The following is a 15,224-nucleotide window of genomic DNA, read 5'->3' on the forward strand; positions in this document are numbered from 1 at the left end:
CCCACACATCTTATCACGTGGCTTTGTTGAGTGCGTTGCCACAGAGACATAGCATGTGTGGAGGCTTCACGCCACCCACAGCGGCAACCACGCCCAACTCACCTCGCGCCCCACCGAGAACGAACCACATTATGGCGATCATGAGGAGGTTACCCCATGTGACTCTACCCTCCCTAGCAACCGGGCCAATTTGGTTGCTTAGGAGACCTGGCTGGAGTCACTCAGCACACCCTGGGATTCAAACTAGCGAACTAGCGAACCCCAGGGGTGGTAGCCAGTGTCTTTACCACTGAGCTTCCCAGGCCCCCTCTCTTGGCTAGATTGAGGTGCTGACATAATTAGATACAGAGGCATCTCTCTACAGAAATATCATCCTCAGCTACCACATGCTCTAGAATGCAGAGGCTGTGCATGATTGTCATCATAAATAATAGCAGTGTTTACTGATACATGCTCTGAAAATGTCTGGCCGTTTTAATGTGTTATAGCATGCATTCAAAAAATGCTCTTTCATGAAAAATAACTCTTAAGTGACCAGATTTTATTGTAAATTATTGCTTTTAAGTGATATTTCAGATTTATATACTCCTTTCAGAAACAGAGGAGCATTCATTGACTGACTGGTTCTGCTTCAGAGAGCGGTTCATTAATACAGAGGTTATGATGTATGTGCTGATGCCACATTAGATTGTAACTCAGACACAGCAGTTTCCCAAGGGCTTCAGTAACTGTCTAAAGAGGAGCTGCAAGTCCTATAAATTCACTTTATGTGGCTGCTTAGCATTCTGCTCACCTCACGCAGCAGCCATTGGCTTCTGCTCTTTAATATGGATCTTTCCCCCACCGTAGTTTTTTTTTATATCTTCCATCAATTGAGAGCCATGAAAAACAATGCCTTTTAAATCAGATATGCATAAATTTATTTAATACCGTGCCATGGATTTATTTGAAGTTATTAATCAGTGCAGTGACTAATCATCAAAGGCAACAGCAATAGCCATTTGACAGTTGTCTAAGTCTTAGGTGCTTGGATAAGAAGATCTTGAAAAGAAAGACAATGGTTTCCAGAGGGTAACATACAATCTTTACTTGGTCAGTCACAATGCAGGGATTTGTGCCAAACATTTCAACGTTTCATGAAGGGGACTCTTACAAAGTTCACATATCTATGGCATGTTGTTTGTTGTCTATGATATGTTTTTTTCAATATTTACATTTATGTATTTGGCAGACACTTTTATCCAAAGCAACTTACAGGCCTTATTACAGGGACAATCCCCCTGGAGCAACCTGGAGTTAAGTGCCTTGCTCAAGGACACAATGGTGGTGGCTGTGGGGATTGAACCAACAACCTTTTGCTTATCAGTTCAATGCTTTAGTCCACTACACCACCACCACATATGCAGTCATGTCCCCTTTTCAGCACTGTTAATGATTTTTTACTTAAAGTCTACTTAAAGAAGATGACAACATTTAAATTAGGCTAAAGCTTTCACATACATAATATCTCTTTAATTTGTAATGCAAAAATTTGATGTATTTCTGGAATAAAGTAACTGGAGTTGTAACAAACTGGCTCTGGCATGTCAAACTTTTACCCCAAGTGCAGTTTTGTTTTAATAAGATTCCAAAAATAAATCCATGACAAGAGACCATCATAAAAGCAACTAAAAGCAACAAACAATGCAAGACCAAGACAAGGGCTGTGTTTGAAACCTAAGGCAGCTGCCTTGCTGTCCAGTAATTTAATGACTTAACAATGACTTTAGTATGACTGTTCCTGTTAGTATGAAGAAAACACATTTTTCTCCATGAATTGCATCCTAATTCAGTCTATTGCAGTAGTTCACACTCCTATTCTTATTTATCTGAGCTTCACATTGATTTGCTGCCAAAATGGGGTATTGCAATACGTGTGACAGTGAATCATAGAAAAATGTCAGAGGTAATAATTAAGTGTGACAGACCTACGACAGGAGAGAGCTGGATTTCAGCAAAAGCAGTCAGTAGGTGTGAAAGTTTTTTCAACTTCAAGTGTGTAAAGTTAGAAAGTATGATAATTGTTCAACCAGAAACATATGGCAATGTGCCTAAAGACGTGCCAGTGCCTAATGTTAAAGGTGCTGTAAGCGATTTTAGCCATTCTGGAACTTCTAGCAGACTAGCTGTTGAATAAGCCATGCCCACTCTTTCCAAAACCCCGCACACACAAACACACTGCAGACCTTTGTGTTGGAGCAGATGCAGGGGGCAGCATTTCGTCGTCTGACCACGAGCGTTTCACGGGAGCAGGACACCGTACTGGCCCTTATACGAGCATATATGGGCTGCCCCATGGAGCTCTAAAATACCTGGAGAGAGCTATCCGTTATCCGAGACCTATCCCATTCATCTCTATGGCTGTGCTCAGCTAGCGCAGGGTTCCCAGGGATCTTGTGAAATGGAGACTGCCATCTTTGCTCATGGGTGCTCTGCTGCGGGATTGGGTGTCACGTGACTTATCACTTGTCAATGGGAACAGAATAATATTTTAGGGAAAAATATAAATCAATTTCACACTTTAAAGAGCCCTTCAAAAACAATCTGTCACCTGATGAAGATGTACTATAATGAAATGTGATCATTTAGATTGAAATGGTTCTTGGAAAAAAAAAATATTTTGTCATAAAACTTTTGAATGGCTGTCTATGGAGAAACATGCTTTTTGCCATTGGGTGGTGTAATTCCAGCAACTACCAGCAGGGTCTAACAGGGACATGCTAACCAGCCAATTTCTGACCCCCTGGGCAGCCCTGTGAGCCTGCACAATGATTGACAAGCAGAAAGTCTTCTGATTGGCTAAACAAATGATCTGACGGTGCCCCGCAGACATATTTTTCCCCGCTGTTTACCAAGCCTAGGGCTGTTACAGAGACAGGTGGGATATTTCTTGGCACCTATTTCAGTGATATCTGACAGGTAATAGAAGTGTTTTCTGCATGTCATTTCATTAAAAAAAAATCACTTACAGCACCTTTCATGTTTGTTGAGCAGTTTGAAATTCTTTATGAAATAACTTACAAAGTCAAGTCAGTTTAATAGTGCTATATTTGTATATCGCTTTTCACAACACATATTTTTTAAAGTAGCTTTACAGAAAATAGTGCCAAAAATGACTGTGGCAAGGAAGAAACTTTCTAAAATATCAGACTGATCTCATTGTGAATTCGGCGACATTAGATCAAAATTTCTCTTGCTGAAATCGATATTAATACCACTTCCCCTAGTAACAGAAGCTGAAAGTGTTGTTGAAAGAATTGGCACACGTGAGCTTCAGTTTCAGCTTCAAAAGTTGTATTTTTAGTTGTAAATTAGTCCAAACCCCACCCGTAAACCTAACCCTGGCAAAAAAAAATAATTGGATTTTAGATGCAACCTCCGAATCATGCTGACCTTTGTTTATTTGAACATGATTACTTCCTGGTTTCCATAGGACCAGAACCTGTATCTCGGAGGTTGCTTGCACAAGGACTATCAGTAGCACCATGCACAAGGACTATCAGTAGCACCATAGGGAAATTAAATCACATTGCTATTGATGCTAAAATTTCTGATGCAAGATTGTGCTTGTCAGTAATTCAGCAAAATGGGGTTGATTTCAGGGTACATGAACATTTGGAAGCAACATGTTAATTTCCTGTGTAATAGTGTTGAAAATGTATTGGCAGAAGAGGAAGAAAACCTACAGTGCATGCCTTTATTAGTTCCAGAATTGATTATTGGAACACACTTTTTTCAGGTTTACCTGCAAAATCAATTAAAAGATCACAATAAATTCAGAATTCAGCTGCTCGTGTTCTCACTAATAAATCACTGTGGCAAGGTGGAGGTCGGGGTCTGCTGTTGTACTTTTTTTCGTTTACTTCATTTTACTCTTCTTCCTTGTTGAGTTTTATTTTGCTTTTGTATATTCTTTGTATTTGTGCTGTAGTGCTTTGAGTGTGAGAAAGGTGCTTTATAAATAAAATGTTTTATTATTATTATTATTATTATTATAATGGTGACAACCAAAAACAACATATTAAGTATAAGATGAGCTCTGAATAATCACAAAATGAAAAGTAACTGCAAGTTACAACAAATATAATAGCAGCGTTAGTGAAATCGGCAAACAGAAAAGCTATGAGCAGTACATAGTCATTTACATAATTTATTCATACCGCAAAGCATTACTGGGAGCAGAAGTGCGGCTTGCTGTATAATGCTCACACCTGATAAAAATATAGAAAATAAGTCATGAACAATATTACTTTGTGGCTATTTGAGACTTTGAGGATTACTTTGTTTAAAGGATAGCAGAAACAGTGCTTGTCAAAGCAAAGGGCTTTTCACTTTTTAATCTGGGGAAGGAATTAAAACACTGCAGATATAAAGATGCAATAAACTCATACAGAGTAAAAATATGAGCAATTAAATATCTGCAAAGATCTACACTTTAAGAGGTATGTTTATTTTTATTTTTTATTTTTACATATATCTATATTTGTTTATATATGTACATATTCTGGCCAACTTTGTTTTCATAAATTTTCTTAGATAAACATTTACATATAGTTTAGTGGGCTTTAAATTGACTTTAAATTGATTTTAAGCATTGTCATCAGTGTCCTGCTGTGTGACACTTTCTTTATCTAACTATTTTAAACAACATTTTATGATTTTGTATAGCTATACATATATAATATATTCATATTATACTTGTTGTTTCTACAGCCTCATATTAACTAAGACAGTAGTTTATTTGCACTTCTAGAAAAAAGTTGAAAAGTGATTAAGATCTTTAAAGACTTTGAAGAAATGCTGACGAAGAAAGAATGTTTTTTTGAAGAAATTTTAACCTAACATCTGTATGTTGGGAAAAAAAGTTTTCGGACATGTTATATTAAGCTGTGGTTCTCAAACTGTGTGCCGCGGCACACTGGTGTACCGTGGCAGGTGTGCCATGTAATTTGTAGTGCTCCAGCATTTGCGAGTGAAAATTACTGCGTGTGAATTCGGACAATTATTTGGCTGCACCGGTGCGAGTAACAGCTGATCTTACACCCAAAGTTATGAACTTATTATTGCAACCTGCAATCAGAATAAAAACTCCCTGATGCATCTTGCATTATATACCAAGTACTTTTAAAAGAGGCACGTTAGTTAGTTTTGCATTCAAAGCGCCGTTTTCTAAGTCTCACACGGCTGCGAGCGCTTTCCTTTTCTCTCTTTCGCGCGCACGCATAGACCGAGAGATAGTGAAGATATACCACGTGAAAATGGTTTAAGTGGAGATTCTTGCTTGTAGGCCCATCTATCAAAATGATGGACAGTGTTTTGAATAATTAATTATTGATGGAGGATGTCTTAACCTTGCGCTCAAACGCAAGTTTCTGAGAAAAATAGCGAGTCAAATAAAAATGCATGAATCCATAAAATGCGCGATACCAGTAAACAGCATGTCAGGGTCCTCGTCTAAATCATCATGATAAGCAAAATCTAAAAAAAATAACCATGAAATGTCACTAACAATAAGAGCCTCTTTGCACAACTGCAAGAGGACATTATTCTGCTTCTAACGGAGGTGCGCATTGTAACATTATAACGCACTGCCAGACTGCAAAAACCTATTAAAACTGCATATCCTGTTGAAATGTTCACACTTTATAATGAGACTACCAAGATGCTGCATGGCATCGCGCTTATGCAAATTCCAGGTCAATGCAATTTCCAAAAAATAAACAAACATTGTTTTATAATCATCATATTCTTTTTATCCGTCATTATTCTTTTGCATTTTTTTCCTAAATAAAATTTTTTGTGTAGAGCCCTGATTTGTCCTTACAACCTAGATAGCCTTTTTCAAATATTCCATGAAATTTGTGTAGTACATTTTTTTAAATATTTTTTTTTCACAGATATAATTTACCATGGTTTCAAGTCCATTTTTAATTTCTGATTTGTGTTTTAGGTTTAATACAGTTTATTTCACATTTATGAGGATGTGTTGTATTTTGAGGAAAAAAATGGTGTGCCTTGGAAATGTAATATTTACAAAGATGTGCCTTGGTACAAATAAGTTTAAGAACCACTGCTGTAAAGTACTTATTTTTAAGTACTTTTTTTTTTAAATTAACATTTGTATTAATTCCATCCACAAAAACCAATAAACACAACATAAAATACGGAATCAGTTATATAAATTAAACCCCTCCCCCCGAACACCCCCCCCCACCCCACCCGACACGAACACGCATTACAGTAGTGTCTTACAATTATAACAAAAAAATTAGAAACAAACTAAAAAAATATACATTCAAAAAACAAAGAGTGCACATACACATCAAACAAAAATCCCTCCCCACTGCCCCTCCCCGAGAACCCTCCAGAAAATCTAAATATCCACCCCACTTCCTATTAAACAAATCCCACTTTCCCAACCTTCTATGGATCACCTCCTCAAATGCCGCAACCTCAACCATCTCCCCGCACCACTCCTGAAACGAGGGTGCCCCAGCTGTCTTCCACCCCCTGAGAATTATTCGCCTGGCCACCATAACTCCGGCCAGGACCCAACCTTTCAAGGGGCTATCCCCAAAATTAATGGCCTCCCCATCACCCAAAATGTGGAAATGAAAATGAAAATTGTGTGTCCAGCACATCACACATAAATCTTTGAATCTTCAACCAAAATTCCTGGATTTTAACACATCCCCAAAAAACATGGGTTGTGTCCCCATCTTCTGATTGGCATCGCCAGCAGGTGGGTGTGTCTTTAAGACCAAGTCTGTACAATCTAGAGGGTGTCCAATATAATAGATTAAAATTTTAAATTGCATCAGACGTACCCTTGCATCTCTAGGTGTAGACTTGACGTTTTTAGAATCTTAGCCCACACTCTATCCTCCAATACCAAGTTTAAATCTCTCTCCCATAATCTTTTGAGAGAAGTTGAAGCTCCATCCCCCAGACTCTGAATTAACAGGGAGTAATACACTGATGCCTCATGACCTTTTCCAAAAGCAGTAATCACCACTTCTAGAGTATCTGCCCTTTTAGGGGGGTGTATGCTACTCCCAAAAATAGTACAGAGCAGGTGGCGCAGCTGTAAGTACCTGAAGAACTGAGATCTAGGAATCTTGAAATGTTGGACCAAATTTTCAAACGATCTCAACCCACCACTCTCATATAGGTCACCGAGTGTATTAACACCCCTCACAGTCCACTCCGACCAGCAGAAAGGGGACTCCATATGCTCGAGGCAACATTTAAATAAATGTCTGTATTAAACACTCTGGACACTTTTGTCCATAGCGCGTGCAGGTGCAAGATAATGGGGTGCAACTTAACTTCTTCAATTAGTTTAATAGAAAGGCTTTGTAATAGTATAATGGGGCAATAATTTTCTGTTAAATTCCAAACCAGGGAGGGGCTCTCTTAGGTGGAAGTAACCAATGAGCTAAATGTCTGAGACCGAATGCATAATAATAAAACAATATCTTGGGTAGGCCTAGCCCACCTTTGTCAACCGGCCTATGTAACTTATTGAAATGTAATCTGGGACGCTTTCCATTCCAAATGAAGGACTTCGCTATGCTATCAAATTGCTTGAAATATGAGAGGGGGACATCTACAGGGAGAGATTGTGGTAGATAGTTGAATTTTGGAGTACAATTTATTTTAATAACATTAACCTTCCCAATCATAGATAAATGTAATGAAGCCCACCTGCCCACATCGCTCAAAAACCTTTTAATTAAAGGATCAAAATTAACTCTAACTAAATCACATAAATTTGCTGGGAATAAAATACCCAAATGCTTAATGCCCTGTTTGGGCCATTGAAAGGCGCCCAGCTGAAAAGCCGTTACTGGGCAGTATGCAGTCAGAGCCAACGCTTCGGATTTAGACCAATTAACTCTGTATCCCGACAATTTAGAAAAGGAATTGATAATTTTGTGGAGGCAAGGCATAGATCTAGTGGGATCGGAGACGAATAATAAAATATCATCCGCGTAAAGTAAAAGCTTATGCGCCACACCTCCCGCCACCCCTGGAAAATCATCCTCCTTTCTTATCGTGGTTGCTAATGGAAAGAGGGCAACCCTGCCGAGTGCCCCTATCCAGAGTAAAATAATCTGAAATTAATCCATTTGTTTGTACCGCCACTACAGGGTGTCTATAAAGTAACTTAATACATCCAATAAAAGTATTTCCAAACCCATATATTTCCAAAATCTTAAAAAGACAATCCCATTCTACCATATCAAATGCATTTTCGGCGTCAAGTGAGATGGCCACGACCGGAGTCTGATCATTCGCCACTGACCACATAATATTGATGAGATGCCTAATGTTGTCAGAAGAGCTGCGGCCCCGAATAAATCCCTCCTGATCTATATGTATAAGAGATGTCATAACTTTACTTAATCGGTTAGCCAGAATGTTTGACAACATTTTTACATCTAACTGGATCAGGGAAATTGGACAGTAACTTTTACACTCGTTAGGATCTTTGTCCTTTTTAAGAATCAGACTGATCTGGGCTTGTGTCATGGTTGGAGGAAGCTTTCCATTCTTTAATGATTCCGTATAAACTTCTAACAAAAGTAGAGCCAGTTCTGTAGCACAAGATCTAAAAAATTCAGTGGCAAAGCCATCTGGCCCCAGAGCATTGCCTGTAGGTAAGGCCTTAATTACCTCGTCAAGCTCCTCCAAGGTTATCTCAGAGTCAAGAGAATTTTTTTGCTCATTTGTCAATTTAGGGAGTTCTAATGGTTCCACAAAATTTCTAATACCTTCATTAGTAGACGAAGACGTGGAACTATAAAGATCATGATAGAATTCTTTAAAGACATTATTAATATCAATGGCTGAGGTAAAAATTTCACCACCAGCAGATTTCACTGAGGGAATGGTAGAAAAAGACTCTCTCTGCTTTATATATCTAGCCAAAAGCTTCCCTGCTTTGTCCCACGACTCAGAGTATGACTGTTTTGCCCTGAATAACCAAAACTCCACTTTCCGTGACAAAATAGTATTATATCTGTATTTCAAACGAGTCAATTCTCTGAGGCCATCAGATGACATTTGGCGCTTCAGCTCTACCTCTGCACTTTTAATATTCCCTTCCAACTCCACAAGTTCTCATGCTTTGGATTTTTTGGTGAATGAGGCATAATGTATGATCCGACCCCTAAGAACCGCCATAAGTGCCTCCCAAGCCACGCCCACAGAAGATACTGTGGACCAGTTGGTCTCCATATAAACATTGATTTCAGTCTTTAACATTCGTTGGAAATCAGGATTTTGCAAAAGGGACACATTAAGGTGCCAACTATATGATTTATTTTTCTCCGTATGTGGCAACATCTCTATAACTCACTAGGGCGTGATCTGAGACTAAGATGTTTCCAATTGAGCAATCAACAACAGATGAAATGAGGGACTTAGATATAAAAAAAATCTATTCTAGAATAAATCTTATGGACTGATGAAAAAAATGTATAGTCCCTACCAGATGGGTTCAAAAGCCTCCAAATATCTGCAAGACCAAGATTTTTACACATCCTGTGGAGCGTCAGTGTTGCTCTAGGGGGCTTACACACTTTTGCTTCACTATGATCAAGAACTGAGTCCATCAATAGATTAAAGTCTCCTCCCAATATTATATCATGAGAGGTGCCAATGGTTTGCAACATCCCTTCAAGATCTATAAAAAAGCCCTGATCATCAGCATGTGCGTAAATATTAGCCAAAATTAACCTTTGCCCCTGAATTTCTGCTAAAACAATAATGACTCTTCCTAATTTATCATTAATCTGTTTGAGAAATTTGAATTATAGTTGTTTATTTATCGATATAATGACTCCCCTGCTCTTACTTGAGCCAGCACTGAAGAAAACATGTCCACCCCATATCTTCCCAGATTTTTCAGCTTCCTGCAGGGAAAGATGCATTTCTTGAAGAAACACTATATCATATTTCTTACGTTTAAGGAAAGAAATATCCTTCCTTCTTTTTATGGGGTGCCCCAACCCATTCACATTCCATGTGGAGAGAGATAATCCACTCATATTAACATTTGACATTTTAACATAATAGAAAAAAGAAATTGTGTGTCAAAAACAAAATTATAAAGACCACATTTCAACATTAGTGCAACAATAAAACCCCGAACACAAAACATGCGCATTAACCCCGCACACGACAGAACCAACCGGCGTCGATCCCTCTAAACTCAAAGAGTCCATGCACGCCTACGAGAACCCCCGTGACAACTTTGCCGTCGGATTGCTCAAGCCCGGTGCTTCTATACAAATTTTGTGAGGCAAAATTAAATAACAGGAAATACTTTGTAAAACAAACTCCAGCCAATAGAAGGCATAAGCACAAAGAACAAGCAGATTCATCCACAGCTGTCCCGATGGTATGTTCCTCCACAAAACAAACTCCAGCCGCCAGGCGGAACCAGCACAAAAAGAAACAAAACAGGCGTCCCGTTTCCTCGGACGGTCCAGTGCATATTTAATTGAGTCGAGTTGACTCAGAGGCCACATAAGAAACACACCATGATTTCCGCAGTCCATCAACTCTATAAAAGACATCGCTTGTTGTAGGCATGTATATATTTTGTGGTCATCCTTATCACTAGCCAGGAATTTCAGTGTAAAAGCGATCTTCTGTCAATGCAAAAGTTTCTTGAAGGAGTGTCTCTCCACAAAACAAACTCCAGCCGCTAGGTGGAACCAACACAAAAAGAAACAAAAATGGCACCCAGCTTCCTCAGACAGCCAGAGTAAGTACAGCGAGTCAATCCACTCAAATGTGAAACACCAAATGGCTTACTCACTCCAGTGTTTTTATGAAGGACAGTGCTTGCTTGGGGCATAAAAATACTTTACGGCCATCCTTCAATTTATACTCAGTTTGGCTGGGAACATCAGTGCAAAAGTGATCTTCCATTGATGTAAAAGTTTCTTGCATTCCTTAACTCGATCACGTTTCTCTCTTGTCTAATTCGTAAAGTCTGGGAACAAGAAAATGTTGTGATTCTTCCAAGAAAGCTTTACTTTGCTCCTCGCCTCGCGTAACACAAGATCTTTATCGGATGATCTCAGAAATTTGGCCAGGATTCATCGGGGCCTGTCACCCTCAGCCGAACTATGAGCCAGAACCCTATGAGCTCACTCGATTTCCAGCTTGTGGCCTGTAATGTCGAGCAGACTCGGGAAGAGCTCGTCTAGGAATTTCACCATATCTCTGCCCTCCTCATGCTCAGGAATTCCAACAATTCGGATGTTATTCTTGTGGCTCCTATTCTCAAGATCGTCAAGATTTTCAAGAACGTGTTCCAAATCAACTTTGGTCGCCAGCGGATTATCAGATAATTCCCTCTCCGATGACTCCAGATAATCGATCTTCTCAACATCTGCCACTCTTGTAACCAACTCAGAGAATTATGTTTCCATTGCCGTAAACGATCGACGTATTACAGTCAGCAACAACTTTCGTCAGCATCATGAACATGTTGGACAGTTGACGCTGGATTTCCCCGGCCGCATCATTCAAATCGAGTCCCCGGTCTGCAGGCCCGTCAGAGGTATCAGCTTGAGCACGTAAGTGTCTTTTAATATCTCCAGAGCCCGAGGATTTTGAATTTTTTGGCATATTGACTTCAAAGAGCAAATATGTAGCAGGGTGTATCAAATCTCACCGGATTATAAAACAAAAATAACTCAAAACTAGCAAAATGCACAGAGCTCGTCACCTACACGTCCGCTCCTCGCATGGCATCATGTGACTCCTCTTTAGTTCTTTCTTTAAAAAATCCACTCATCACATTTACAGTGGTTTTATATGTTTTAAAGTTATGACAATTTTTGCACTGGTGGGGCCCATTGACATGACAGTCAATAGAAATGTATTTTTTTCAACACAAAAATTTGAAATTGAGCCAGAAATTGAAATCAATTAGCTGGTGTGGTGTGGTGTGTTGCGGGCCAGGGTTTGGTGGGCCACTCTGGGCCAGAAAGTCCAGGGCCACTTTTTAGTCCAATAGAGACCCTGGAGGTTTAATCAAAGCAGCAGTGATGACCAAAGTAAATAAATTAAATAGAGTGGAAAGATACAAACAGCGACACAGCTCAGAATTTGTTCAGGGCACTTTAATTAAAGATAAGCATGTAATAAAACTCACTTTGGTAATTAATGGTAATGAGGTTCATAGACCTTAGTTAAAAAAGGCAGCTGTGGCTCTCTGGTCATGGCCTTGAGACTGAAGTGATGAGTTCTCTAACCTTCTGAGGCTAATGATCTTAAAGGGATTGTTCACCCAAATAAACATTCTGTCATTTACTGACTTTAATGTTGTTCCAAACCTGTATGTGACTTTGTTTCTTCTGTGGAACACAAAAGCAGATTTGTTAGTCTAAGTCACCATTCGTTTTCATAGCATCTCTTCACAGTGAATGGTGACTGAGGCTGTCATTTTGCCTGACATCTCCTTTTGTGTTTCTTGGAAGAAAGAAAGTCATACAGGTTTGGAACAACATGTGAATGATGACAGAATTTTCATATTTGGGTGAATTATCCCTTTAATCTGAGAAGATTTAAATTCCCAACCACCTACCTTACCACGCATGCACGCACATAACACACACACACACACACACACACATACATAAATAAAATTGCTTGCCCACCTGCAGGTTAACCAAGTTTAACCAATAGCTCCTCTCTTCCACCTCTTAGAACACCTGACTGAGGTGCAATGTACAGGAAATTACTTTGGGAAAAGCTGGCTGGAGGATTATTGAATTATGCCAGAACCGTATGGTAAGAAGAGAGCTGGAATTATTTGCAGCTATCTACCGTTGCCTCCCGTGAAATCAGCCAGCTGTTTGGAGCAATTTTTGTGGGGAGCACAGCTGCAGAAGTCTAGCTGTGATACTTCACTGGCTGGACACAGCAGAAAATTTAAAGAGTCTGTCTGTTATTATATGCACTACTGCTCCACCTCATCCCATGGGCTAGTTCTTGAGGCAATAGGAGAGTCAAAGCTACCTGGTCCCATTGCACTAATGAAGAACCTTACCGTCATTAACCTAAATTCCTCTAATGGCCTGTAATTATATAGAGTGCATTTTCAGCAAGGGACATTTTAGCTTTTCACAGAGGGAGCACTTACCATCAACCTTATTACTCTAAAAAAGGGTCCATGCAAGATAAATAAATACTTTTTATTATCACACAGACCTGAAAAGCAGAATACTGAGGAGAAGAGGATAAATGCAGGGTAGGATAAAAAAGATCATTAATTCCTGTCAACCAGAATTTAATTCAAGCATACTCCTTCTTTATTGTCTCATAGCAGAGCAAAAGGAAATTTGCATCATTAAAGGGCTAGTTCACCCAAAAATGAAAATTCTGTGATTATTTACTCACCCTCATATCGTTCCAAACCCATATTTTCTGCGGAAGAAAAAAAGGAGATATTTGATGTTCCATTTGCTGATTTCAATATAATAGCATTTAGTCACTCACTTCAAAGCTTTGAAAAGCACCCAAAGGTGTCACAACAGTAGTCCATGCGACTTGTGTGTCATATTCCAAGACTTCTGAAGGCATATGATCACTTTTTATGATAAACAGACCAAAATTAAAGTTGTTATTCATTCCTTTATACAGAGCCCAAATCAAATATGGCGACATAAAATGTCACTGGTGTGTCATGATGTTTGGTCACGAGACGCACAAGAACCATTGAGGTTTAATTTTATTGTTGTGTCGCAATACGACATGACAATAAACAGCCTATTTCGGCTGTGCGTTGCATTGATCGGTAATTCTAATTTATTTAAAAGTGTATAACGAGTTTAATTCTGATCTAATCATTTTACAAAGTGATTGTATGCCTTCAGAAGACTTGCATGTGTTGCATACTCTACTTTATGACACTTTTGGGTGCTTCATAAGCTTTAAAATGAGGTCATTATCAACTGTTATTATATTGAAATCAGCAAACTGAACGCCCTTTAAAATACCTAGTTTAGTCTACCACAGATGAAAGAGAGTCATATACAGGTTTAGAATTACATGAGGGTGGGTAAATGATGACATAGTTTTCATTTTTGGGTGAACTATTCCTTCTAAGAAGGGTACAGTCATTACTAAAAGACTGGTGATGGGACTGAGCTCACAAATCAGTAGAAAAGAGCTGAGAGTGGTTAGATGAATTCAGAGGATTGTGACACACAGCTTGTGGTTTGGAGCACTGAGGATTGTGACACACAGCTTGTGGTTTGGAGCACTGAAAGGACATGTTTATTTAGCCTGCTGAGTATTGCTCTAGGTGTAAAGGTGCAAATGTGCTCCAGCAGTCCTGATGTTTTTTTTTAAGCCAAGCTGCCCGTTCTCAAAACTCCTCCATATTTCCTTTCACAAACAAGTCATCATGTACTAGTCAGCATGTTATATGCATGAATAGACAGTGTGAAGCTCGTTGGCATGCAGTTGTTATGGAGAAAACGCTGTGAATTCTGTTTCTGCGAAGTCACATTTAACATCTAAGATACTTTGTGTTACATTTCCAGGCATATGATTACTGGAACTGCCAGTCACTCTGTTAACTACATAATGCAACATTATTCATCATGATTGTCTGAACATAATTTGCCTGTCAATGTGTGCATGTCACCCTGATGTATTAACAAGTGACAAATTGACAAAATCTCACTGAATGAACTTAAAAAGATACAAAAGCTTACCAATCACACTCAACTCATGGTTCTGACTCATGAACTCATCTGTAAGCAGAGCATGTGTCATTTTGCATCTCTTGTGTAGTAATTACTCTCTATCTGTGTTTTTCACGATGTGTCTTCAGGGCCAGGGAGAGGCATCAGCAAGAGGCACAAGGATGGAGGGGGACTGTCTCAGTTGCATCAAGTACCTCATGTTCATCTTCAACTTCTTCATTTTTGTGAGTGATTCTCTTTATATGCACTCATATTTTCTCTAATGGCACAAAAACACTCTCAGTCATAGGCCATTGTTCTACATAACCTGAGCAGATCGAAACTTGACTATGACATCATGCTGATTATATCTGTCACTGACTGGTTAAAGGGATAGTTCAGCCAAAATGAAAATTCTGTCATTAATTACTCACTCCATGTTGTTACAAACCCGTATGACTTTCTTCT

The 15,224-nt window shown here is 39.1% G+C and overlaps 1 protein-coding gene across 6 annotated transcripts in view; it reads left to right on the forward strand.

Annotated features, from left to right (window-relative positions):
* LOC127454854 (tetraspanin-18-like) overlaps positions 1-15,224 on the forward strand; it is a 66,449-nt gene that overhangs the window by 44,845 nt on the left and 6,380 nt on the right. For all 6 annotated transcript variants that reach the window (XM_051722327.1, XM_051722337.1, XM_051722346.1 and 3 more), the window contains one exon: positions 14,906-15,001. In XM_051722327.1, the coding sequence (XP_051578287.1) occupies positions 14,906-15,001 (96 nt within the window). The remainder of the gene's footprint in view (positions 1-14,905; positions 15,002-15,224) is intronic.

This window comes from Myxocyprinus asiaticus, chromosome 2, assembly GCF_019703515.2.
Source record: "Myxocyprinus asiaticus isolate MX2 ecotype Aquarium Trade chromosome 2, UBuf_Myxa_2, whole genome shotgun sequence".
Classification (NCBI taxonomy): Eukaryota; Metazoa; Chordata; class Actinopteri; order Cypriniformes; family Catostomidae; genus Myxocyprinus; species Myxocyprinus asiaticus.